The sequence below is a fragment of the Triturus cristatus genome, chromosome 11 (assembly GCF_964204655.1).
Source record: "Triturus cristatus chromosome 11, aTriCri1.1, whole genome shotgun sequence".
In the NCBI taxonomy this organism is placed as follows: domain Eukaryota; kingdom Metazoa; phylum Chordata; class Amphibia; order Caudata; family Salamandridae; genus Triturus; species Triturus cristatus.
The window spans coordinates 1,000,798,741-1,000,825,054 of NC_140594.1; the positions used below are offsets into that span (position 1 = coordinate 1,000,798,741).

General features: G+C 46.9%; 2 protein-coding genes across 10 annotated transcripts in view; one reads left to right on the forward strand and one right to left on the reverse strand.

Moving 5' to 3' along the window:
- Nucleotides 1-5,326, reverse strand: part of LRRIQ4 (leucine rich repeats and IQ motif containing 4) — a 102,752-nt gene extending 97,426 nt beyond the window's left edge. Inside the window, exon 1 of the mRNA XM_085633113.1 lies at nucleotides 5,083-5,326. The gene's annotated coding sequence lies outside the window, so the exon portion shown is untranslated. The remainder of the gene's footprint in view (nucleotides 1-5,082) is intronic.
- A 38-nt stretch (nucleotides 5,327-5,364) lies between these two features.
- Nucleotides 5,365-26,314, forward strand: part of LRRC34 (leucine rich repeat containing 34) — a 341,237-nt gene continuing 320,287 nt past the window's right edge. For all 9 annotated transcript variants that reach the window (XM_085633736.1, XM_085633737.1, XM_085633742.1 and 6 more), the window contains exons 1-2: nucleotides 5,365-5,508; nucleotides 22,066-22,119. In XM_085633736.1, the coding sequence (XP_085489862.1) occupies nucleotides 5,432-5,508; nucleotides 22,066-22,119 (131 nt within the window). In that variant the 5' untranslated portion in view covers nucleotides 5,365-5,431. The remainder of the gene's footprint in view (nucleotides 5,509-22,065; nucleotides 22,120-26,314) is intronic.

Consider the following 26,314-nt stretch of genomic DNA (forward strand, 5'->3'; position numbering starts at 1 on the left):
GGACCACCGCACTTATGGTGGGCAGTCCCTTTTTACGTCAGGATGGCGGGCGGACAAAGTCCGCCCGCCATCCTTATGATGCCCTAATTTATTATCTCCTAAATCAAGGAGGGTCCTATATGCATCTCTATAATTAACATGTGAATATCTTCTAAAAAAGGGGAGTAAAAACAATTTAGTGTGTTGTACATAATATTTACAGAAAAATAGAAAGTGTAATAGAGTTTGCCCTGAGCGTCCATCACAGGGACAAGGAGTAAAATCAAGATTGTTTTGGAAGCCAAAAGGGAAACATAACAGGTACTGAACGGTACCTGCTCTTAAACAGAAAAGAAGGCAGCGCTCCCAGCGGCCCATAGGTTTGTTCAAATAGCTAGCCTTTTGACGATCATACTCAATGTTCAAGAACCTGGCTATGCTAGTTTATTAGACTCCTTATCAAGTCTGTCCTCCCTATAGCACCTGCATAGGGCTGCCCGAAGGTCTTCCTTACGCTTGTAGACTCAGAAGGGCTATCAAAAACATGACTATAATTAATCCTGCACAGATTAACGCTCACTGCTGCTAGCCATGGGATATCCATGCCCCTGTCACATTGGAGGCAATCTTTCATGATATCTCTAGTAAGAGATGCTGTTTTGTTCTTCCATATGGCTAGCCAAAATAGAGCAGGGCATGCTCTAATAAAATCCTCAATATAATGTAACTTTAGTTCGCTATGACACACATATTGGGAAGAGGAGATAGGGACTCCCAGGAGTTTACGACAAAATCTATTCTTTCCATACTGGATGTTGTTACAATTCTAAATGCCCCACACCTCAGCACCATAAGTTGCAACCGGGGTACACTGTGTTTTAAAAAAAAGTGTAAATAGGTAAAATACCTCCCCCCCCCTCCTGGGTTTGGAAAGGCTGAGTACTGAATTGATTTATTTAGAAAACGTATTCCTGCTAAAAATGGCGTGGTCTGTCCACGAACCATTTACTGCAAAAACAAGCCCAAAATATGGAAAAGTGCTTGTGCATTGTAAAAGTTATTTACCGACAGAAATGACATTTAGCAAGTACTTCCTTGGGCCGCAGGCCATTTTAAAAGATTTTTTTAAATTGGTACATAAATCTAAAGAGGCCATCAAATCCACAAAGCCCTGTATCCTTGGGGGAGGGTTTGAATGATATCAGGTTCTGAGCTAGTGTTCAGCCAGGTTTCCGTCAAGAATAGTACGTCTGGATCTAAGTCTTTGAGGAGCATCCAGATCTCCGTAGAGTGTTTAGGGAGGGATCTGCAGTTTAATAAAAGAATTCTGAAGTGGTCAGAGAGAGTGGAGGGTTTAGAACAGACAGTCGTAAGAGTGAGATGGCAATGTGAGCAGTGTCCATGGAACTTTTCAGGAGCAATGGAATGTATACAGGGGGTGTCAGGGGTTCTATTAAACTGTCTAAGCTGGTAGGATGAGTAGTGGTAATGCCGGGGAGAGGAAGATGCAAGGGTTCCGGCCCCAGGGCCCTGTCGGGCGCGGACGGGCGCAGACAGGCTTGCCTTAGGTGCGCCAGCTGTGCGCCCGCTGTGCGCGTCCGCTGCGCGGTCGCGTCCTCACGCGCTTTTGAAGCGAAGGAGGGAGGAGGGGAACGCCTCGGTACAGCCACTAGAATGCTGACCTGGCACTCAGCATAAGCTGAAGTGTGGAAGATGCAGGCGCGCTTCAGAGCATTGAACACAGCTCTGTTCCCCCCAATGTACAACAGTAAAATCAGCTGTATTTAAAGCACAATTCTAAAAGCACAATTCTAAAAGCACAATTGTAGAATAAAAGATTTGTTTTTATAAGTAAAGTAAGTGGAAGATCGGGAGACTCACGCGGGTGGTCCGCCTCCGATCCTAATCAATATCTCTTACCTGGGGATAACAACACAAATATACAGCAATATTTCAACTGCAAATAGGTAAGTAAGCACAATACACAGTGGGCTCTAGGGGTAGGCCAAACCATATACAAAAAAAGTGGAATGCGACTGAACCAGTAGACTCGGAAAGAGCTGGGCACACAAGGAACCACCCAAGGTAAGTATCCAGGAACACCTAGGAGGCTGTGTGCAAAGTGGAAAAACAGCAGCGTACTCAAAAGAAGTCAACTGGAAAGTCACTGTTGCAGTTTTGAAGAAGAAGGACCCTTCCCAGTGGATCCTGAAAAAACCCTTCGGAAGACAGAAGGTTGGAGAATCACTCCACCCGTGGATACCCCAGGAACAAGTATACCTACATCAGGAGACGCGGGTGCATAGGTGCGAAGTGACGTCGGAAACCGCCGTAGACCACAATGGAGGTTTTCAGTAAAGATGCCGCTGGCGAAGACTGTGCAAGAGTCTGGTGGAATCCAACAGTGGTTTCTTGAAGAGGAGAACCTGCAAGAAGAGAGGACAGAGCCGATGTCACTTGGGAGTGACCAGGAGGCACGAAAGGGCAATGCCCACCGATGTCGGAAGGTTCACGTGTGATGACGGTGAACTTGTCACTGTAGCTGTGAGGACGAAGTGACGCTGAGGAAGACCAGGAACAGTGCACAAGCTATCCCACGTCGGAAGCCGAGAACCAGGGGGTTGGGGTCCAGCGGGAGCACCAACAAGCCTTGGAAGCTGCAACAGGCGTGGAAAGCAAAGAAGGAGCAACGTTGGGACCAGCAAGGTCCAAGAGACTCACCACAAGCAGGAGAGTCAGAGCAGGCCAAGAGCAAGCAGGGGAGCCCCCTGAAGCAGGAGAAGACCATCGAGAGGACCCACAGGCCGAAGGCACAGGAATCGCAAGAGGACCTCGAGCAGCTCACCAAAGATGAAGGCCCACGGTGAAGAGGATGCAGTGAGGACGATGATCTTGGTAGGAAGAGATGCTGGAGCTTTTTGTAGCCTGAAGATCTCTGGAGTGCGGAGCCAACAAGTCTTGGCAACAGCAAGTCGACAGTGAACAGGGGTTCGGTCCCAGCGGTTCCGACGAGGGATACTGGCCTCAAAACTGCAGAGAGGACAGGTCAGGCCTCGAGGAGTCGCAGAACCACTACCTGTGTTGCAGAGCCTTTCACTTTCAAAGTCCGTGGGAGGTCAGGAGCAGCAGACCGATCAGCTTTGTTGTGGTGCCTGCAGATACAGGGAATTGACTCATTCACCCCAAGGGAGATTACTTTGGGTGTCCTTGATGCCCACAGGTCTGTTGAAGATACTGGATGAAGCACAGACACAGACGACGAAGAAGACTTGCAGTACAGCAAGAGCAGGAGCAGCAGGAGTCTTCCGTGATGCAGTCTTGGTTCCAGGCAAAGTCCAAGTGTCCAGACGGTCAAAGAGTCATGTGGTTTCAGGTTTGAGTCTTGTCCCACAAGGAATTCGAGTACCCACCCACAGGTAAGCCCTTAAATACCCTAAGAAAGGGGTCAGGATGACTCGGGGTTCCCTCCCAGAGGAGAGGCTGGACAGAGGGGAGGATTCTCCCATGTCCTTTGTCCAGTTTCGCGCCAGAGCGGGAGCCAAGGGTTCCCTGAACTGGCTAAAACCAGAGTATGTAAGGAGTGCACCAAAAGTGCCCTTCAAAGCAGTCAGGTGGTGCTGACAAGCACCCCCTCCCCAGCCCAATACACAATGTCCTGGCTGGGAGGTGTGTCCCTGTGACAGGAAACCTATTGTTCTTCCTTTCCCTGCTCGAGCTCAGCTCACCAGCAGGAGGGCAGAATCGTGTCGGCGGTCGGCAGCAGCACTAGCTGGCCAGCAGACCCTGAAAGGCTGTTACCGAAAGTACTGAGGCTTCTTGGAGGACCCCCCAGTGCATGGAATCATACTTCCAACACCAGTAACAGTGTTGGGGTATGATTCCAAAGTGTTTATTACCAAAGATGCCTAGGTTGGGCACAGCCACTATAAAGTTAGCCATCGTGTAGTGACGGATGGCCACTATATGTATCAAAATGGCTGACCGCACTTACAAAGCCTGGAGAACCGACTCCGGTTTGTAGGGTTGTCCTGCTCATGCAGGGGCACCCACACACTTATAACCCAGCGCCTTCAGGATTGAAAGGCTTGCACTACGGGTGACTTATACGTTTTAAGTGGAGTGACCTCAGATATAAGAAAACGTATATCTGTCATAATTGGTGCTAACACCAGCTTACATAGGCTGCAATGGCAGGCCTGTAGTCACCGTTTGAGTGGTCTCTTGTGGTTGGCACAATACATACTGCAGCCTATGGGAGACCCCTGGTGTACCTATGCTCTGTGTACCTCAGTGCCATATTCTAGGGACTTACAGGGGTACACCAGTAGCCAATTGTGGAGGTCCAAAAGTTCCCACCAAGTCAAATTTAGGGAGGAAACACAGCGAATGGGGTGCTGATTAGCAGGATCCCAGTCAGACTGGTCAAAACAACATACTGACACCAGCAAAAAGTGGGGGCAACCATAAAAGCAGATCCTACTTTCCTACGGTCAGTGTCAACTGTACAATATGTAACCAAAACCAAACAGTATGGCACAAATCAAATGTAACCTAAGTTTGCTATGTATACCAAGTCCATTCTCGAGCACATTGAAGCACTTGAGTTCTAAAATGAGCAAAATACAAGAAAAATTAACATAAAAGGACTTTTAAATCTACTGCCCGTCGAAAAGAAGTTTGATCTCGCCCCATGGCGACCTTTAAAAGTCTGAATGATTTGTAACAGACCCTCACCCAGAATCAGATTTTTGCATTCTAATAAGGGCACCAACGAGGTCAGGAAACAAAGCAACTTTTCTGGCAATCTGCTTCACCGTACCCGAAATCACTAAAAAAAATGCCATTTCTGTAAATAAATCAGTTATCGTTCAATTGCACAAATTGAAATTCGTGCCAAGGCCTGCAACGATCGGGCTTACGGGTTGTCTTAATAACTTACATTGACCTGAGAACTTGGCCTCAACATGCAGGTCTGAGACGTAAAAGATGTTACAGTCTGAAATTAACTTTATGGTGTCATACCCGAGTCTGACGATCCATGCAAGATTACAGGGTGGGTCAGATGTATGGATATATAAAACTTCTACTAAATGTGTGACTCACCAAATAGTTCGCCTCCCTTCCCGCATCCAACCATCAGAGGTACACCCCTCCTTCTCGAAACTGTGCCGCATAAATAACAGTACCTGTGTTTCCTGTCGAGACTGTTTAACGTGCATGAATACGACTGCGGAGTTTGTTAAATGAAAATACGAGCCTCCAAAGCTGCTTCCGGGAAGACAGGTGTGTACCTAATTTAAGGAGGCCCCACAGCACCCTTTCCGCGCGGTAGGAGCGCACTTAAGGGGCTCGAGCCCGGGGTGCCAGGCCACTGCGCGAGCTCGATGGACGCGACGCACGAGCCGCGGCGTCTCGGTCTCCAGGGCAACCCAACAAGGGCGGACGCGCACAGATGGAGAGCTTCCTGCTGCCGGAGTCACCGGCTGTGGCCGAAGAAGACGAGGCAGCGGGATCAGACAGCAGCGCCAGGTAACCGAGCAAGCGCGGCCCGCACCCCAGGGACGCCACACTCACCACCGAGACAAAGGTGGACGTTGACAGGCGTAATGGGGCCTAGAGGGTTTGGGTACAAGAGGCAAGGACAGGGGCCCTTAAGAGATCGCACAAAGGGTGGCTGGCAACCCTGCCGAATTGGCGCCGAATAGCTGTAAACTCGACAGAAAGTATATTTACACAAGCATTGGCATAGCCAATAGGTCTCGCCTTTGGGACCTTATAAGTGTTTAGCCATGCAACAGTCGATGTTGTTGCACCAAGGATATTGTGCTGGATAACTAAACACTTATAAGGTCCCAAAGGCGAGACCTATTGGCTATGCCAATACTTGTTCTTTTTTCTGTGCTGGCATCGAGTTGTTCAATAATTCAATTTACTAAAGCAATAAACTGTAGCCAACTCGTATTTCAAATGTCGCGTCAAGATTGTTTAAGTTGCAAAACACATGTTGGCTTCAGTTCACTTCAAGCGATGCAAGCTCTAAGCAATCACCTCACATCCTCTTTTCAGGACTTCCCTGAAAATCCATCTTCTAAAGGAGAGCCAAAGCGGAGAACGATCACCCTTCTTGCACAGACCTAGCACCCTCGACATGAAACTGTACACAAATCAAAGCTGTGCCACTTGTATTACACTTATATGTACTTAGTAAACTCTGCCTGTGGCCAACTGAATGTGTCTCAATCACCTCTTAATGTGCCCTCCCAGCCTGCACAATACAGAGCTCATGCACCTTCTTAACGTACATCTCTAGTAGGTAAGATTATGTGTTTTTATTTTAAAAAAATGTGGCAGGTGCTCATCTGGCGCAGTCTGTACCTTGGCTTGACTATAGGGAGGGTTTATACACTGAATGGACTGTACGGGTCTCAGTGCAATTCTCATATGAATTAATTTTTAGGACACTAACACACTGCAAGGGCCTCTTTCTACTCAAGTGTCCCGGTGTACTGCACACAATGACTCAACAATCTTTACAAAGTTCATGGCCTGGCCTTTTTCTGCATGGTTAATATAGCGAGGAAATTGTCAGTCCATACATCAACAGTGATTGCCTCTGGGCGGCCTATACATTCCTTGTCCCAAACAGTCAATTTGCAGTCCATACAATGACCATGATTGTCTCTGTGCAATTTATAGTTCGACCATAACTGTCTCTGCAAAGTCCACAAACTGAATCAGACAGTCTCAGCCCATGTGTTGACCTGCCGTTCTAGGGCGGTGTTTCTTTAAATCAGCTGATCTGTTCAGAAAACACAAAGAAACCTGAAATACGGTATCCACTTTCAGTTCAGCCTTTTCGCTTCTGTTTTAAACTTGGTTATTTACAACTGGAAACTCCAGTAAAACGTAGTAAAAGCATATGAAAATTGTTTCTGCGTAGTCATGTTCATAGTAGAGAAGCCGTCATTTAATAATTCCACTGGCAGATTTCTGCCTCCTTCACCTACTCGTTTCTCAGAAGAAGAATGCATTTATGCTGGATAATGGGACTGTCACGGCCGCCTGCATCTCGAGACACCACCACCCATAATTTGCTGAGAGGAAAGTCTGGGCTAAATTTAAACCCTTCTTGCGTGTGCGCCTTGTGATGGCTGGCAGCACAAAGTGGGCGCTTCCTGCCTCGGATCAGACGGGAGCTGCTATCTGCGTGATTACAGCCTGGAATGTGGCTGTTTACAAATCCTGTAGCCAGGCTGGGCCTGCGCGGAGGTGCGCTGTCTGCTCGAAGCCACACTCCAGCTTTGTCTGGGGCAGTCTGTCATGGAGCGAACAGTCACTCGCGCAGCACTGCGATTACCGGCACAATCACATTGCAGGTCGTAAACACGCATCCGGGAACAAAAAATAAATATTTTAAGGAACGTCCAATAGAAACGTGAACTGATTGAGTCCTTCAAATTGGTTGAAAGGAGAACAACTGTCACAAAAATGTCAGCCTTTTTTGTGAGTATTTATAGTAATCTTCTGTAATCACAACGACTATGAGCTGCAAACAGACAGCGCTCCACTTATTTTATGTTTGGATTCACTCATGATATTTCCTTAGAATAAACGCTACATTATGCATAACAAGAAGAAGACAAGCACGGCCGCGCAAACCCAAAACAGATGGCACACTGCGAGTCGCTGCTAATTAAAACAAGCAGCGCCAGAGAAATGAAAGGCGCCTCAGCCATTGTTTAAGATAAACGTGGTAATAGCAAAAAAAAGTGCTTAGGGGCTAATTAAGAGACACTGTCTCCCGCCGTAAGTAAAAGATCCAATCCCGGGGGGGCAGGGCCAAAAGCGGACAGGGTGGCAAACAGGAGGGATTGAAATGCCTCTGGTGCAATCATTACACTGTGTTTTGCATAATCCATGACGCAAAATAACACGTACGAATGAAAATTGCAGGCGGAGCAGAGACATGACTTCTGGAACCGTATTGACTCCAAGAAACCCTTGCATGGCGAGAGCAGCGCATGCGCGCTGCTAACGCCAGGCGAGACCTAAATAAGCAAACAGTGAACAGCGTTACTTTCACATACAAACAACTTTTCACTTCCAATGTATTGATGTAATAACACCAGGGTTGGATTGGTGACACAATTTGGCCTGTGCAGCCTTTCACAATACACTGCTTAGTTAGGATAATGGAGCTAAATGATGACAAATATTTGTGGTAATACATGTATTTTAAAGCATATAGGGCCAGTACTTAAATAGGAAATAAGCATTACAATGAAAAAAATATCATTTAGAAGCACAGAATTATCAAAAATACTAGGAACTCACTTTTAATTGTATTTTTAATCCATACGTTTGCTATGGATGTTTTGATGTTCATTGGGGAACATGGTATGGCACAGACCTAAACTGCCTTTTACACTCACTTTTTTTTATATTCATTACATTTTTTGCAGTACTTAAGAGAGGCCCTCCAATGTTCAGAGTGGTGAAAGGTGCATCTGTGTTTTTTGTTTACTTGCGGTTAGCATCACATGTATGTTCTGAGAAAGAGAATGATGCTAGTGTATAAAAGCAAAAAGAAACAAAAATAAGTGTTACTTTTCTTTCATGCAGTTTTTTATAGCATGAACTAGGCCCAGAGGCATTTGCACACTTTACGTGTGCACCAGATAACATTACAGAGGGGCATATTATAATTTTTTTAAGTTTGTGTCGATTAAATGATTTGCCCAGAATCACAGAATGCCGAACTGACGCTGGGACTTGAACCTGGTTTCCCATTTTCAAAGTCAACTAAGGCCACACACAACGTGTCCCTGTTGACTGTAGTAATTGTTATCTGGCAGACAAAGGAGAAGAGAAGAGCCGAGCAGAGACTGATTTATCCCCACTGCTTGCATGAAGTGGATTAGGACAAAAATAAACATAGGAGCTCCCTCGCTGGCCCTCACAAACCCCCACCACCCGATTCTCCACTCCTCTCCCATGCAGCAGTCCCCTGAAAAGTAAGGACTAATGGCTTCCCATCAACAGATCCTTGCAGACTCTGTCACACCTGGAGGGAGCCAGAGAGAAGGCACAGTCTCAGCGGAGCAGCCCATTGTCATTCTTGCTCTGACTTTAACGCACTGGGCTGACTTTATGTGCATGGGGTCAGATTCAGTATATGTTTGTTAAGGCTGTAACTTAAGCCTTTCACATTGTGTACCAGGTGTGGAGGCCTTAGTAGAACCGATGCCTGAGCCCGCATTGCCAATACGAGGCTGAGCAACACTGGTACCATGATATGGGTGTTTTGAGGGGGACGGCTCAAGTCCTGAAAAAAGAAGTGGGGTCTAAAGTGAGGCAGTATACAACTGACATCACTGCGCCTGTTATCGCGTGTAGCATGTCAGGAAGCAACATCACTATCCATGAACTAACAGGAAATGACATCACGAGAGGGAGACCCTACTGTAGAGAGTCACCCGGCCTGTAGAGTACTTTGTTGCCACCTGTAACACTCCACTGGCTGGGGCAGCCCAAGGAGATAAATATGTTATGTTAATATATTTTCTAAAGTGCTTGATTACCCTAATGTAAAGTGGCCTAGTTGACGGGCCAGTTAGGCCTCTGTGGTCCACGAAATAACTGGTGACATGCACTCGGATAGTTACTTCTCGGCTAAGGCCTTGAGCGACCTTACACCCTTTAATTTATACACTCAGGCCAAACCGTACCGGGCTGGCATTGACTACCAGCTCAGTCCTGCATTGAGGGTGAAAGTAGGCCATGGTGGCTTGATCCAACAGTGCCCCTTTATGCTGAGAAACAAGCTCACCTCCTTGGGTCCCCACAGCCACGGCACACCCATTTTCATTTGTTGTTGCATCAGCTCTGCTATAGTGGTTAGGCTCAGTATGAACCTCCTGCAGTATGTTGCCATTCCCAGGAAACTGCGTACCTCTTTTGGGTTTTGTGTTATTGATGCACTGCAGATCGCCTCTGTTTTCCTCGGGTCAACCTTGAGCCCGTCTCAGGACAAGGCATATCCAAAAAAGTCAACATGATACCTCGAAGAAAATAGAATCCTGGACCCTTCCCAGTCAGGGTTCTGCAGCAACCACAGCACCGAGACTGCCCTCATCGCCGCCACCGACGACATCAGGACCCTGCTGGACAACGGTGAGACCGCAGCACTCATCCTCCTAGACCTCTCCACTGCCTTCAACACCGTCTGCCACCGCACACTACGTACATGCCTTCTCGCCGCAGGGATCCGAGACAAGGCTCTGGAATGGACCACCTCCTTCCTCTCCTTCCTCTCCGACAGAACCCAGAGCGTCCGCCTCCCCCATTCCGTTCCAAAGCCTCCGAGATCATCTGCGGCGAACCCCAGGGATCCTCCCTCAGCCCGACACACTTCAACATTTACATGGCCCCGCTCGCACACGTCGCCCGACAGCACGACCTCAACATAATCTCCTACGCAGACGACACTCAACCGATCCTCTCCCTCACCAAGGACCCCATCACCGCTAAAGCCAACCTCCACGAAGGAATGAAGGCCGTCGCCGACTGGATGAAGATCAGCCGCCTGAAGCTGAACTCGGACAAGACGGAGGTCCTCATCCTCGGCTCCAACCCCTCAGCCTGGGATGACTCCTGGTAGCCGACGGCACTGGGGGCAGCCCCGACACCCACCGACCACGCACGCAACCTGGGAATCATCCTCGACTCAACGCTCTCAATGACCAAGCAAGTCAACGCCGTCTCCTCCCCCTGCTTCAACACCCTCCGCATGCTCCGCAAGATCTACAAATGGATCCCGACAGATACAAGAAAGACAGTCACCCAGGCCCTCGTCAGCAGCAGACTCGACTACGGAAACGCCCTCTACGCGGAAGCCCCGACCAAGCTCATCAAACGACTACAACGCATCCAAAACGCCTCGGCGCGACTGATCCTCGACATACCACGACACGGCCACATCACCCCCCACTTGTGAAACCTGCACTGGCTCCCCGGTAAGAAGAGGATATCCTTCAAGCTCCTCATCCACGAACACAAAGCACTCCACAAGACCGGCCCAGCCTACCTCAACAGACGGCTCTCCTTCTACATCCCCAACCGCCAGCTATGCTCCGCCGACCTCTCACTCGCCACCGTCCTGCGCATCCGAAGAACCACCACCGGCGGGAGATCCTTCTCCCACCTCGCTGCCAAGACATGGAACACCCTCCCACTGAGTCTACGACAGACCCAAGTCCTGCTGACCTTCAGGAGGATACTCAAGACCTGGCTGTTCGATCAGTAGCGCCCCCCAGCGCCTTGAGACCCTTGCGGGTATGTAGTGCGCTTTACAAATGATTGATTGATTGATTGAATCGAACTCTGGTAGAAAGACATTTTTTCTCAGTGTATGTTAAGGCCATAATCTGCCAAGCATTGGAGGGTGGCCCGATGTCGGACGCAGTGTTTTTCCAGGCTCTGAGAGTAGGTTAGGATATCGTTGATCAGATTTATAACGCCTATTAGCCCTGAGAAGGTTTCTTTGATGACGTTCTGAAACACCTCTGCCGCAGAGGAGACGCCGAACTTCAGCCGGGTGTAATGCCGGAGACCCGCGTAAGTAATATCATCCATGGTTGGAGAAACATGTCTTTTTCTCCGGATGGCTTGGTTCGGCAATCTCATTTTCACACATAGTCTTATGGCGTCAGGCTGCTTAAGTTTAGGCAGGATGACAAGTGGGAATACCCATGGAGTGGGACAAGACTCCTTCTCAATGACCCCTTGTCTCTCCAGTTCTTTCTCCACTAGCGGTCTGTGATGGAAAGGGGCTCTACGGTGTTGAAGCGCCGTGGGCTTTATGGACTTGTCGATGTGCAGGATGACTTGGTGATCTTTAAGTTTCCCTAGTCTGTGGAACAGTTGATGTAAGTGTTTCAAGATGTCATCCTCATGAGAGTCATGGATCTGCTTCACAAAGAACACTGGTTCTAGGTCCTCCACTGTGTGGCATCCTAGCAGAGTATCCTTTTGCCCCTCTGTGACATGGAACTTGGTTCTGATGATCCGGTCAGAGCTGGTGATGTCGAATTTGAGTGGTGCCCTTTAGAGGCAGCGTTTCAGTGCCCCCATATGTTTAGATCTTCGCTTGGCTGGGAGTGAGCGTTGGATGAGGTATCAGCTTTTCGTGTTGTACAGAGTCCATCACATTCACTGATGCTTCGGTGATTATCAAGGTTAGCACAGGGATGCCCTGCACGTGTACTGTGCACATGGGTGGGGGACGTCTCTTGCGCCAAGAGCGTCAGGAGAAGGAGATACTAAAGACATCGTCATCCTCGAAGTGGGCAGTGCCCCTTTGAGGGGGGGGGGGGTCGGTTCTGCCTTGGAGTGCTCTTCCAGTTTTCGGTGTCGCAGGGTCGGTGTGCGTCCCCTGAAGGCACCTCCACTCCGACAAACGCTTGCATAATGGTTGATCCTTCCACACTTGGAACAGGTCTGTCCTTTTGCTGGGCATGCCTCTAATGGTTTGTGATCAAAGCCACAGTAGCCACACTTCTTGTGCTGTTTTTCCAAAGGTTCGTCATGGCTGTGATGGTCCAGGGCACCTTTGCACCACATCTATCCTCTCCTCCTTGATACAGAGTGCCCGCTGGCTGAGGGGGCTAGGCTATGTCTGACATGAGCGGCTTCCATCTCTTCTACCCAGCTGTTCGACAGTTCATGAGATTATGCAAGGATCATAATCTCGTCCTGGGCTATCCCAGATTGGCGGAGTATAAGGGGACGAAGTGCGACTGACTTGCACCCTTGGGAATTTCTTCACGCTTGTCAATGGCTATGCACATGCGTTCCAGTTTCCGCAGTCTGGCATAAAACATTTCCACTGCTTTGCTTGGCGCAGCTCGAAGTGCTCATAGTTGGGATTCATCTGTGGGTTGAAGTCCCTGTTAAGGGTGGCTATTACGGCGTCATAGATATCGTCCTCCTCCGTATTTGGTAGGGTCTCAAACAGTTCGTAGAGTTCATCACCCCTCATCAGCAAGCATTTCACGGCACCATCCATCTCTCTCGTGCCGCGAAAATAGTGATTTAATCACCTGAGCCACAGCCTCCACCGAGGCACAGCTGTTGCAGGGTCGGCTAAATGGCTGAAAGGGGTCAGAGGGGTGACAGAGGCATGTGTGTAGGGCGCAGGGGGCGCCAGGATATGTGGTAGTGGAGGGTCTCCCATGATGCAGTATATTAGTGGGCTGATCTCTTGTTCATTATTTTTGTCCCTTTCCTCCTACTTTTTTTTTCACTCCTGGGAGCCAAGCCAGGCAAAATCCCCATCCTCTCTGGGCAAAATGGGCAGTCTCTTGCAGAGCGGGGGACCCGCTGGGTGATGAGGACAAACCACGCTCCAGGGTCACAATACCTTTTGCATGAGGGTATCTCCAAGCACCGACCACATGCTGCCAGGTCACGCAACGAGCAGACCTCCTGGAATTTTTATTTTATTTTATTTTATTTAATGCGTTTTTATATAGCGCGGACTTTACCCGAAGGTGTCAGAGCGCTTCACAATAGGAGCAGTAATGATACATAAGGAGAAAAATTACAAGTGAGCATGTTACAAAATCAAACGTTACGTTCCATGAGGCAATAGTGGCATTTGTGCAAGTATCAGGAGCAAACAAAATTCAAGAGGGAGCAAACGATACGTTACAATAGGAAAAAAGTGACGTGTGCAGGTTACAAGAGCTTACAAAGTACACAGAGGTCAATAAATGGCAGACACTCAAAACACTAAAATAAAAGTTACGTTACATGAGGCAGTGGTGGCCGTTGTGCAAGTATCAAAAGCAAACAAAATACAAGAGGTAGCAAACGATACGTTACAAAGGAAAGGAGACGTCTGCATGTTATACAAGAGTACAAAGTACAAGTAGAGGTATACTATTGCACTAAATGGCAGACACTCAACACACAAAAACACACTGGGAAGGCACTTCTATAGGCATGGAGAACAGAATTTCCTATAACGGCAGGACTTCCTTCAGAAAATAGAGGGCGTAAATTAAATTTGGAAGTGTCTTTGAAGAAGGAGAGCTTTGAGGTCAGATTTGAAGGCCTGAGAAGAGGTGGTGGTCCGGAGATGAGGCGGAAGTGAGTTCCAGATTCTCACCGCATTGCCTGAAAAGGATTGGGCCATCGATCTTTCCTTCTTGAAAGTGGGAGGTCAAGCAATACATTTTCTGCATTACATGAAGGTCTGGAGCCTCCGGAGAGTTTCAGTTTATTCGCCAGGTAGCGAGGGGAGGAGGAGTGCAAGGCTTTGTGGGTGATACAGGCAGTCTTGTAGATAGATCTTGCCTCTATGGGAAGCCAACGGAGGGTGGATAAAATGGGTGTGATGTGGTCGCTTCTTTTGGCCCCATAAATGAAACGAGCTGCTGAATGGAGAACGGACTTTAGGGGGGACAGGTGGGTTTTGGGGAGGCCAGTAAGAAGAGAATTGCAGTAGTCCAATCTGGAGAGAACCAGCGATTGGACCAGGGTTTTAAGGTCGTGCTCCGGGAAGAAGCGCCGAATCCCCCAAAGAAGTCGCAGTTGGTATCGAGCAGACTTTGCAATGGAATCGATGTGGGAGTGTAGATTGAGTTTTTTGTCGAGTATGACACCAAGGGATTTTGCGCTCTCGACAATGATGGGTTTATTGTTCAGTAGATTAGTCTGATCCATCCATGATTGCACTGGGGGAGGAGAAAGTGATGAGGAGAGGAGGAGGAATTCAGTTTTGGAGGGATTCAGGATCAGTTGATGAGTTAACATCCAGTTTTGAATGGAGTCGAGAGTAGAGCTTAGGAAGGAGAGATCGTGAGTGGAGGCCACCTTAAGATAGATTTGAGTGTCGTCCGCATATAGATGATAATGGATCCCGGATTTACTCTGGAGATTTCCCAAAGGTTCTAAATAGAGATTGAATAGTGCGGGTGCAAGTATAGAGCCTTGAGGGACACCTTGGCTGACCGCTAAATGAGATGAAAGACTGTTCGCTATTTTGATCATTTGGGATCTATCAGAGAGGAAGGAGGCAAACCATTTGAGCACAGTGCCCTCTATGCCCATTCTCTGTTGAAGAGTGTTAAGGAGAGTGTTGTGATTGACTGTGTCAAAGGCTGCAGAAAGGTCAAGAAGAATTAGAAGACAAGACTCCCCTGAATCGAGTATCCGCAGCGCGTCATCAATCACTAGCAGCAGGGTTGTTTCAGTGCTGCAGTTTTTAATGAAGCCGGACTGGAAAGTGTCAAGAAGATCATTGTCCTTGATATGGCGAGAGAGTTGTTTCGCTACACATTTTTCTGTGATTTTCGCAAGAAAGGGTAGGTTAGTGATGGGACGGTAGTTGTTGAGGTCGTTCGCATCAGCGGTGGGTTTTTTAAGCAGAGGGGTGACCTGTCCATTTTTGAAGGAAACAGGAAGGGAGCCTTGACTGAGGGAGAGGTTGACCAGAGTGGTCCAATAGGAAAGAGAATGCGTATAGAAGTCCATGGCAATGGCACTAGGGATGGGGTCAAGAGCTGGTCCTTGGACTGGCGCAGGAGGAGCAGTGGGCCCACGCAGGCAGAACCCAATGCAAGGCCTGGGCATGTGGAAGCACCAGGATGCGCCCAGCATGGCAGGAACACCAGCGCAAAGCCGCCGATACCGATCCGGGTGAAGCCATGCCCACTGGTGCAGAACGAGCACGGCGCGCTTGGATGCAGAGTCGGCCACGAGCGTGCAAAGTGCCACAGCGCACCCAGACTGGGCACTGAGAGACCTCCAGCTGGTGGGTTGTCTCGGCAGCGGTTCCTGCAACCGGAAGTAGGATCTGTTGCGGCAGCGCGGTCATCTGCACGAGGTGGGCAACACTGAAGGAGCGATGGCTGCAGCAGGCTTGAGGCAAGGGGTCGTTCCCCCTCGTTGCCAGTGTAAAGTGGCCTCTTTGACAGGCCAGATAGGCCACCGTGTGCCATGAAATAACTTGTGACACGCACAGGGATAGTTATTTCTCGGCTACGGCCTTGTGCAACCTTATGCCCTTTCAGTTGTACCCTTGGCCCGAGCCTGGCCCAAGGTTTGAAGTGGGTACATTTGGGCGTGCAGGCCGGGTGACTCTCTACACCTAGGGTGTCTTGACACTGTCTTTGATACTGGAGAGGAGACGTGCAGGAGGATCAACAGGCCTAGCACGTACTGAAAAGGCAGGTTTTTAAGAGCTTCCTGAAGGTAATGGGATTAGGTGCCTCTTCATATGGAGTGGTAGGGCTTTACAGGTTGCTGTCATTCCCCAAAAAGAAACTCCTGCCTCCCTAGGTGGAATGTTTACATTTGGGAACAACAATGTATTTGGCCTTAGTGGATCGTAACATTCGACTTGGGGTGTACCATTTAAAGTTTTGTTGAAAAAAGTCTGGGCCTGAGCCATGGAGTGCTTTGTAGGCAATGCAAAGTGATTTGAACGTGATGCGCTGTCTGATGGGGAGCCAGTGGAGGTTTCTGATAGCAGTGGCTACTGAGTGATGTCTAGGGATTTTAGAAGCAGTCTTGCCACTGTGTTTTGTAGTACTTGCAATCTGTTAAGGATGTATTCGTGTGCAGTGAGTAATAGACCATCGCAATAGTCCAAATCGGTCATTATAATGGATGCTATGAGAGTTTTCTGAAGATAGATTGGAATAAAACGAAAAATCTTTTTTAGAATATTTAAAGTAAAGAAAGTTGAGGAGGATGGGGCGCTGACATGATTGGAATAGCTTCATTTGTTGTCAATCAGAAGTCCCAGGTTTGTGATCTTGATGACCAGAGTTGGGAGAGGGCCCATCTCTGCTGGCCGGCAGGACGGAGTCCAGAAAGAAGGTGTTCCCCGAAAAGTACCACTTCCGTTTTCCTTGTGTTCAATTTGAGACCGTGTCTACTCATCCACGTGCTGACTGCCTGCATGCAGTCGCAAAATCTGGAGGTTAAGCCTGTGTCTTTCTTGCTCAGTGAGATGACAATTTGGGTGTTATCTGCATAAGAGGTTGAATAAACAGGCGTAAGACCACACAGGACTTCCCCAGCAGTGAGCCACTGTGTGCGTGTGTTTAATGTCAATAGCAACCAGTGCCTGCAAGCAGTGGCGTCACTAGGGTTGGTGTCACCCGGTGCGGGTAACTCATGGTGTCACCCCCTCACGACTTACCGCATGGACCTCCTCCGCCCGAGTCCGCCAGTGGACACAGTTGGCAAATAACGGGACCATACAGAATCCTTAGTAACGTTTGTAAATGTAGGTCCTATATTTACAAAATGTGCCTGTTAACAACAGTGTGATAATGATTCATTAATCAGGTTGTACAGCGGGCTACCTGCTAGTCAACAGTTTATTGGAATTTATAATATCATAGGTATGGTACTTTTTACTGGTGTGGTGTTCCCACTATCCAGCAACACGATATATCAGTGGCCGAAGTGGGGGAAAAAAAGTAGGGGAACTGTGGGCGGAGAATCAGAGGGCGGGAATAACCCAAGGATTGGATCAGTGGGCAGAGCCAGAGGCGTGGCCAGAATGCGCAAACATCCCAATTTTTTGTATTTGTTTGGTTTCACTGCCCAGTTTTATCAACCAATGGATACACATGATTATTTAAGGTTATAATGAGTTATTGACAGTAAAATGTGTTCAAAAAGTGGGATATGCTTCTAATCACAGAATGTCCCCAAATACGATAAAATGTGGAAGCACAAGCCATTTGTCTCCGAGCCATGGAGTTTCTGTCATCAGCACTTCTCCCTTTTCCAAAACAGCAGTTCAAACATGAATGGCTAAAAATCCTAGTTTGCAAATGTTTTCTAAATAATAATGGCTCTGTCATATTTGCCTCATAATGCAAGATCTGCAGCATGATCTGACCATTTAAACTAATAAATTGTTTGTAGCTCAAACGTATCAAAAGTTAATAAAAAATGTGACTTGTGTTGCTGCGGAGTAGATGACACTTAATAGCTCACTGTTCTATGTTAGGATTTTAACTTATAAACTGCAAGTAACAAAAGGATCTCTCTGACAAAAGCAGTAGCCCACTGGCCTATTTACATTATGTGCACTTTGTGATCTGCATGGTACATATTCTTTGCAGCAGGTACATTAACCCTCTGAGCTACCTTTCCATGAGTCAAATCTTCCATTAGACAAAATTCCGATCTCTCTCTAGGAAGAACATTAATCACCAGAGTCATCATGACATTTTTATTGTTACTGAAAATTACTGGAGGCCAGGAAGGAGGCAGCAAGCACTTTTAGAACCATAATATACTTGCAAAAATTATGCCTCCACCTAAAGTGAGCACCTGGTGCGGTCACACCGGTTGCACCGCCCTAGAGCTGGCCCTTCTCAAGGGTCCTGTGATCTCAGTGACAGGGTCACTGTTCTAGGGTGTACTGCTTCATAGGCCTGCCCGCAAGACTGGAGGTGAACTTCAGTATGAATAGTGGTGGACAAGCCTTGAAGGTTAACCTACACTTGTCATGCTAGGGTTCACCTGCTGGTGCTACAACACCGGGTCTTCTAATGTCTTGCGAAGCCTTCTAAGGTCTAGCATGAGATAGTGCTCTCTTAGGAGAGTGGTCTGGCGGACTGGTTATTAAGGCTGAACCTGGTTCCCCAGTTCCAAATTCAGCAGCTCTGGCCATAGTGCCACATCCTCTCCCCCACTGAACACCATACTGCCCCACTGAGAAAAACTCAGACTGCCTTCAACTACAACGCAATTGTTGCCAGCTATAAACACCTGGATGCGGCTCAATTTAAATTACGCACTGGGCAAGAGCAATATGTGGCCTACAAAAAAAGTGACACCATCCTGGAAAAAGCAAACACTCATAGGGAATGCAAAATTTTGCAAACCATGTGAAATGTAAGCAGGAACAACATGGTTACCTTAACACTTTTACACTCACTGTTCTGAAATCAGTGAGTGCTTTTGCCTGAAAAGTTAAGGACATGACAACAGGGCCCTGAATGGACCCATTTCAATGGCCATTGCTTACAAAACGTAAGCAGTATGGTAAAAAAAGACAACATCCCTAGATACAGAGCAGCAGTACAAATTTTGTTTTTCAATCCTCACATTGCAGTACCTCCAGGATTGGTGCACTAGTTCCAAGCCCAGGGGAAACAAAGCCAAGACAACAAAAATAGCGCTTCACTGGCAAACTCTGTAAAAGTGGCGCTAATGTGTTTGGGTGTGAATAAAATCAATCTGGACAGTTTGCTACCACTCTGTCTTACTTTATTTAGTTATTTATTTTTCATATTTTTAAACTTTTATTCCCGATGCTGAATTTTGGAATTAAATGTCAGAAAAATACGACATTGATTTCCAGCAAAAGTGATTTTCTTTTTTGGATCCATTTCACAGGGAAGCAAATAAAAGAAAGGAGAGGAGACAGTGCGCACTGCGCACAGGCACCTCCTCCTCCTAAAAGGTTAGGTTTCTCTGCACACCGGCCCTGTTGGTGTCACCCCATGTGAGGGTGTCACCCGGTGCGGTCCGCACCCCCGCACTCCCATAGTGACGCCGCTGCCTGCAAGGCCTGAGTGGAGAAAAGACTCAGCCTCCCTGCTACACCTACTAACTGCAGAAAAATAGCTGAAACTTATTAAAAAGTTCAATGGCCAAGGCATGGAACACAAAGTGTGTGGCATTCTTTCCATATTTGAAAACCCTCAAGCATGCTTGCAGAGTCTGTGAAGCGGATTAAGAAGCCAAGGGACAAGGAGTACATAGGCCAGCACTCCTGATTTAGGAAGAAAACTCACACTTTTGTAAGCTACATGTGAAACAATGTTGGCTTTTTTCAGTGTAAACCTTCCTTTACCCAAGTCTTGAACAAACATCCTCCACCACCAGTCCACTCCACTAGGAGTACTCTTCCATGTGCATCACATTTCCATGTAGATATGTTTGCTTTAGCTGCCTAATCTCTCCAGAGGAGAGACCCCCCCCCCCCATCAACGGGGCCCTCGCATGGTCACAAAGAACGTGTCATGGTTTAAGAGGGTGGTTAGGCCTTCCCATAGAGACAAAAAGGAAGCTGAGCTGGGGAGCGGAGAGGAACATGCCGGTGCGGAAATCCTCTCCCCAACCAGGAGCGGCTGATGTCGTTCCCCTAAGCAGGGTGTCCAGAGGCACCAGGTATGACTTGCAGAGTGGCCAAGCTCCAAGAGAAGACACCATCTAAGAAAGTCAGGCAGAGCTGGGGCCTTGCACCAACTCCTGGATCTAGAAGTATGGTCTCTGGCCGAATCCAGCTCCCAGCCAGAGACTCTGAGACTTTGTGTTCTTCCTGCATCCTGGGCTGTAGAGGGGTGGGTTGATCCCACTAAAGAATAAGAGGGATGTAGAGTGCCACCCAGTCTCTATAGTACTTGTTGCCACCTGTAATACTCCCCAGGTTGTGCGCGACCTGAGGAGATAACTAAATGGGCGTAAAACCGCAATGGGTCTTTGCCAGCAGTGAGCAACTGTGTGCATGTGTTTAATGTTAATAGCATCCAGGGCCTGCAAGGCCTAAGCGGATAAATGACTAGGCCTCCTCTGCTACACCTACTAACTCCAGAAAAAAGAGCTGAAACTTGTCAAAAAGCTCGGTGGCCAAGGTATGGAACACAAAGTGAGTACCATTATTTCTATATTTGAAAACCATCATGCATGCTTGCAGAGTTTGTGAACCGGATTATGAAGCTGTGGGACAAGTAGGACATAGGCCAGCACTTCTGATTTAGGAAGAAAAGTCACACTTCTGTAAGCTACATGTGAAACAATGTTGGCTTTTGTCAGAGTAAACCTTCCTTTACCCAAATCTTAAACAAACGTACTCCGCCGACAGCCCACTCCACTAGGAGTATTCTTCCATGTGCAGCACATTTCCAGGTAGATATGTTTGCTTAGCTGCCTGATCTCTCCAGAGGAGGGACCCCCTCCTATGTAAAGTATGCTTACCCTGCCCACCAGTTAATGTTATTGTGGTGGGCACCTGCACTCATGGCCCAGCAAGATAGAAAGACAGAAAGGGGAGAATAAAGGAGCAAGAGAGATAGGAAAACAATGATGAAGGCAGACAAGTAGATGAAAAAAGAACTTGCAAGAATAAGTTAAAGTCAAAGCAAGTGTAGAGTGGTGAAAGAGAAAGTTAATTGCAACCCTGGCCTTGAGCAATAGGACCCTAAGAAAACATTTGGAGCGCTTAATTTTTGTATTTACACATTACACCCCCCCCAAAAAAGGTTGTTGCTTCACATCCATCAGAAGACATCTCTCAAATTGTTATAGTTTGCATTACTATATCTAAACCACCCTCACATTGGAAAGTGGAACTGAAGGACAGCTCAGCCTGTAATCAGTACCACCAGAATACTCGCAAAAAAGAATGGTCCATAAAATTCACAGTAAGAGGTATCCGTTCCACATCAAAATAAGTGTAAAATGCCCAGTGTCCAAGGATGAGAAGGAAACGGTGATACAGTTAAATCACAAGAAAAAGTCACATGCAATTGTAGTCTCAACTAGCACTTTCAAGAAAATATTAGTCTTTGCAAGGAAATGTTGCTAATTTGCATTGAAAAGCTACTCAAGAGTGGAGATGTAAGTCCAGTGAGAGACACTACAAACTACAGCTAGTAATCCTAATCTACATTAGACTATACTTGCTGATACGAATTTTGTACATTCTAGACATATTACACCTCAGACAAGGGGCACTGAAGAAGGCCTGCTTATTTACAGTTACACCCAACTGTAGTCTCACATGTTCACTGTAACCTCATCTTGAAGGACCCTGCCTTATGTAGGCACACATGATTGTTCATCTCATACATATCCTAACTCTGGATTATATCAGCCTGCCAGACATAATGGTACATTTAGGAGACTGGTCCTGATGTAAATGCGAGGAGGCTTAATTTGTTTCTCAGTTGTGTCTTTTATTCAAAGTATTGCCATACTGATATAAGTAAATGTAAGTAAAAATCTCTTCAAATATTGATTTTCCGTCTTCTCCTTTTCTCCTTTTAGGTCTTCGGGTGTGGCTGTGTTACCCGGATTCTCGGCGGAAAAAAGAAATGAGCAGTAAGTAACGATTCCAGAGATAATACCTGGAAATGTCTGTCACCAACACCTCTGGCGTTTAGGTAGAAAAAGAAGTAGTGTGCCAGTGAAGCCTACCGAAGGTTATTGTGTGACTGATCTGCCATTCACTAGACATAAACGATTAGAAGCGCCCATTCTGTATGTTCCCTTCTATCCTCCCTTCCATATATGAGAAATTAATAGTATCAGAAGAGAAAAGAAAAAAGATAAATTATACATGTATACATGTATATATATATATATATATATATATATATATATATATATATATATATATATATATATATATATATATATATACATATTCACTGAAAAAACCATAGGTTTCAGGCACGTTATAGTTAGGAATTAGCATTTAAAAAACCTTAGAAATTCACTGAAAAAACCATAGGTTTTAGGGGCGTTGTAGTTAGCTGGACTTTTCACTCGTACAAAACCATTGAAATTCCCCCGCTATAGTTAGTTCAGCTAACTATAACCTCATGACATGGTCAGTGACATCACTCATGACATCACTGATGACATCTCAAATGACATCACTGATGACATCATCCTTGTGATAGAGTGGCAGACCTCCTCTCCCCCTAATATAACCTTTGATATACACATTCAAAAATACAAACTAAAATTTTCAAAACAATGGACATACCAATATCAGTTACAACAACCTATTCAGTAATTCTAAGATCCACATACACATCCACTCATTCACCAACAGTCCTATACAGTCACTCATACATGTACTCACTCATCATATGTACTCATACACCTGTACATCCTGTTACACAACGCCACTCATCCATAGAGTTACTCACACACATAGTCACTCATGCTAATAAAGAATCAAACATCCATTAACTTGCATATACAGTTATACACACACCACCACACTTACTTCTACAGAAACTTACACATACTTAGTCTTTTAAACAATCACTTATAGAAACACATACTTATTCATACAGGAACTCTTCCAATCTCTCACTCTCACATTTACTCACTTATATACACCAATAGTCACATATACTAGTTTAAAACATATGTAGTTACTCATAAAGACACTATTGAGACAGTCATTCACTCACTAACACACCCATGCACACACTCATCCACCCATACAGTCCTGCACACATGCTGTCTTCAACACATACAAACAGTGAGTCACTCATTCATGCACCTATGCACTACGTAATACCCCCCACCGAACCATACAGACACTCAGACACTCATACTGATACTCAAAAAACCAACTAATAACCTATATAGACACTCATGTAGCTACTCACCAACCCACGCAGCCACTTATACACAAAGTGAGAGACTGATACAGATATTTACATATTTAAACATTACTCACTAAGCCATGTATTCACTAAGATACACTTCATCAGTCAGTTATACAATCAATTTAAAAAAAAAAAATCATCCATTTAGACACTTATATACCCATTTATTCTTCCATCGACCTTGAGATATACATATATAAAACATATGTAATTTTCAGAAAAACACACATTCACTTGATGATGTCATCAGTGATGTCATGAGTGATGTCATTTGAGATGTCATCAGTGATGTCATGAGTGATGTCACTGACCATGTCATGAGTGATGTAATATGTGGCGTCATCAGCAGTGCATTGCGTGCGCGCGAGTTATAGTTAGCTGAACTAACTATAACGGGGGAATTTCAATGGTTTTGTACGAGTGAAAAGTCCAGCTAACTATAACGCCCCTGAAACCTATGGTTTTTTCAGTGAATTTCTAAGGTTTTTTAAATGCTAATTCCTAACTATAACGTGCCTGAAACCTATGGTTTTTTCAGTGAATTTCAAAGGTTTTTTAAATGCTAATTTCTAACTATGCCTACAGAGATAGGACATGTGAAGAAAGAAGAAAAAACGCACAGAAATAAAAAGAAGAAATGCAGAAAGAAGCAACAGAAGTCCTCAAAGACGAAGAAAAGTGCAGGAAGAAGGATAACGTGCAGAAAGAACAAACAGAAGAGCAGAAAGAAGCCTTGTTGCAAAATCACCCTGTACCCTCAACTTTTTCAGACGGATACTGGTGGTAACTGAGTCTGACTAACCAGTCCTAGAGCCAGTGCTATGTTAAAAGACACTCAGAATACAGTGAAAACACCTACATACACTAGGGAACACTATGCGTTGGGGTCCCCCTGTGATCAGCATGACCTCCTCTTTAAGCCCCTAGTATATAAAAGGGCAGGGGATTAAAACTACCTCTTAAAACGTGCCACAGGGCGTGTTTGCACACGTCACCTCAGGCCCCGTCCCCTCACTTCCCCACTGTGTTAACATGCCCTGTGGCCGTTTTAAGTTGGGAGATTAAGTTCATTTGAATCCTGAGGGTCCCTAGGGTCCAACTAGCCCACTAGGTAACTCCAGTAAGCGCCACAGAGCTGCGTTGCAGAGAGGTGTAAAAAGTGGCACAGCCTGGACCACCTCTCTGCAACGCAGCTCAGTGGCGCTTACTGGAAGCACCTGGTGGGCTAGTTAGCCCCCAGGGGCCCTCAGGATTGAAGGGGAATTATTTCCTCAACTTAAAACGTGCCATAGGGCGTGTTTGCACACGTCACCTCAGGCCCCGTCCCCTCCCTTCCCCACTGTGTAAACACGCCCTGTGGACGTTTTTTAAGTTGGGAGATTAAGTCCCCTTGAATCCCGAGGATCCCTAGGGGCAAAATAGCCCACTAGGTACGTCCAGTAAGTGCCACTGCAGAGAGGTGTAAAAAGGGGCACGGCCTGCACCACCTCTCTGCAACGCAGAGCAGTGGCGCTTACTGGAAGCACCTGGTGGGCTAGTTGTCCCCCAGGGTCCCTCAGGATTGAAAGGGAATTATTTCCCCAACTTAAAACGCGCCCCAGGGCGTGTTTGCACACGTCACCTCAGGCCCCGTCCCCTCCCTTCACCACTGTGTAAACTCGCCCTGTGGCCGTTCTAAGTTGAGAGATTAAGTCCCCTTGAATCCTAAGGGTCCCTAGGGTCAAACTAGCCCACTAGGTACCTCCAGTAAGCGCCACAGAGCTGCGTTGCATAGAGGTGTAAAAAGGGGCGTGGCCTCAGAACACCTGTCTGCAACACAGCTCCCTGGCGCATACTGGAGATACCTGTTGGGCTAGTTGGCCCTCAAGGACCCTCAGTATTGAAGGGGAATTAATTCCCCAACTTACAACTGGCCAGGGGGCGCGTTTGCAGAGTGCTGCAAGGAGGGGGCGTGGCCTCCGGCGCGATGCCGGTCTTTTATTTATTTTATTTTTTTAAGAAGGAGGGCTGTGTGGCCCCCCTTCTTTTTCTAATTTACTGGCCCTGGGGACCCCATCCCCCAGGGCCTGCACCCTATTTTTTTTGTTGAAAAAAATTAATTTGGCCCTCCCAAGGCCTTTTTCGGCCCCGGGGACCCCAAACCCAGGTCATGGCCTTTTTTTAAAAAAAATTCTTTAGGAGGGGGCTGCGTTGCCCCCCTCCTCAGGCCACTTATGGCCCCGGGGACCCCATCCCCGGGGCCGGCCTTTGTTTTTTATACTTTTAAAAAAATATATATTTATAGAAACACCTAGGACATGCTGGACAAACCGTATGCACCTATCACCATGACGATTTGCGTGATATTCATTAAAAGGCGACTATGCATAGAATGAATCCACATGGAATGTACCGTGCCTAATCCCGGCGCCCCCGCCGGTAGGTACTCTCCAAGTAGACACCCTTGTCGTTTATTTATACAAACATGGGTAGCTATTGACGGGGACATTTAATATACACGCACACCAGGCCATTCAAAGGGGATTCGACAAAATTTCGACCAAACTATGCAAGAAACCCCCCTCACGGTTAATAAAATACACATCCACCGCCGGATGTGTAATACTTTTTATTTTACTCTCTGGAAAGGAGACGAACCTCACTTGAGAGTCACAGCGTGCTCCGGGCTGAGCCCAATGCTGTGTTACACCCACCAGTGCCCGCCGAGTGCCTCACACCTCTGTGTTGTATTCCACCAGCTAGTGCGTATGTTATGACACTCTCTAGCCCATGTGCACTGTAACACCACCCCGTGAATATGTCATGCCACACTTGCCTTCGCACGGGTTATATTGCCCCATCTAACGTGCCTTCCTCGATGCCTATGTTATAACGCACAGTGCTATGCC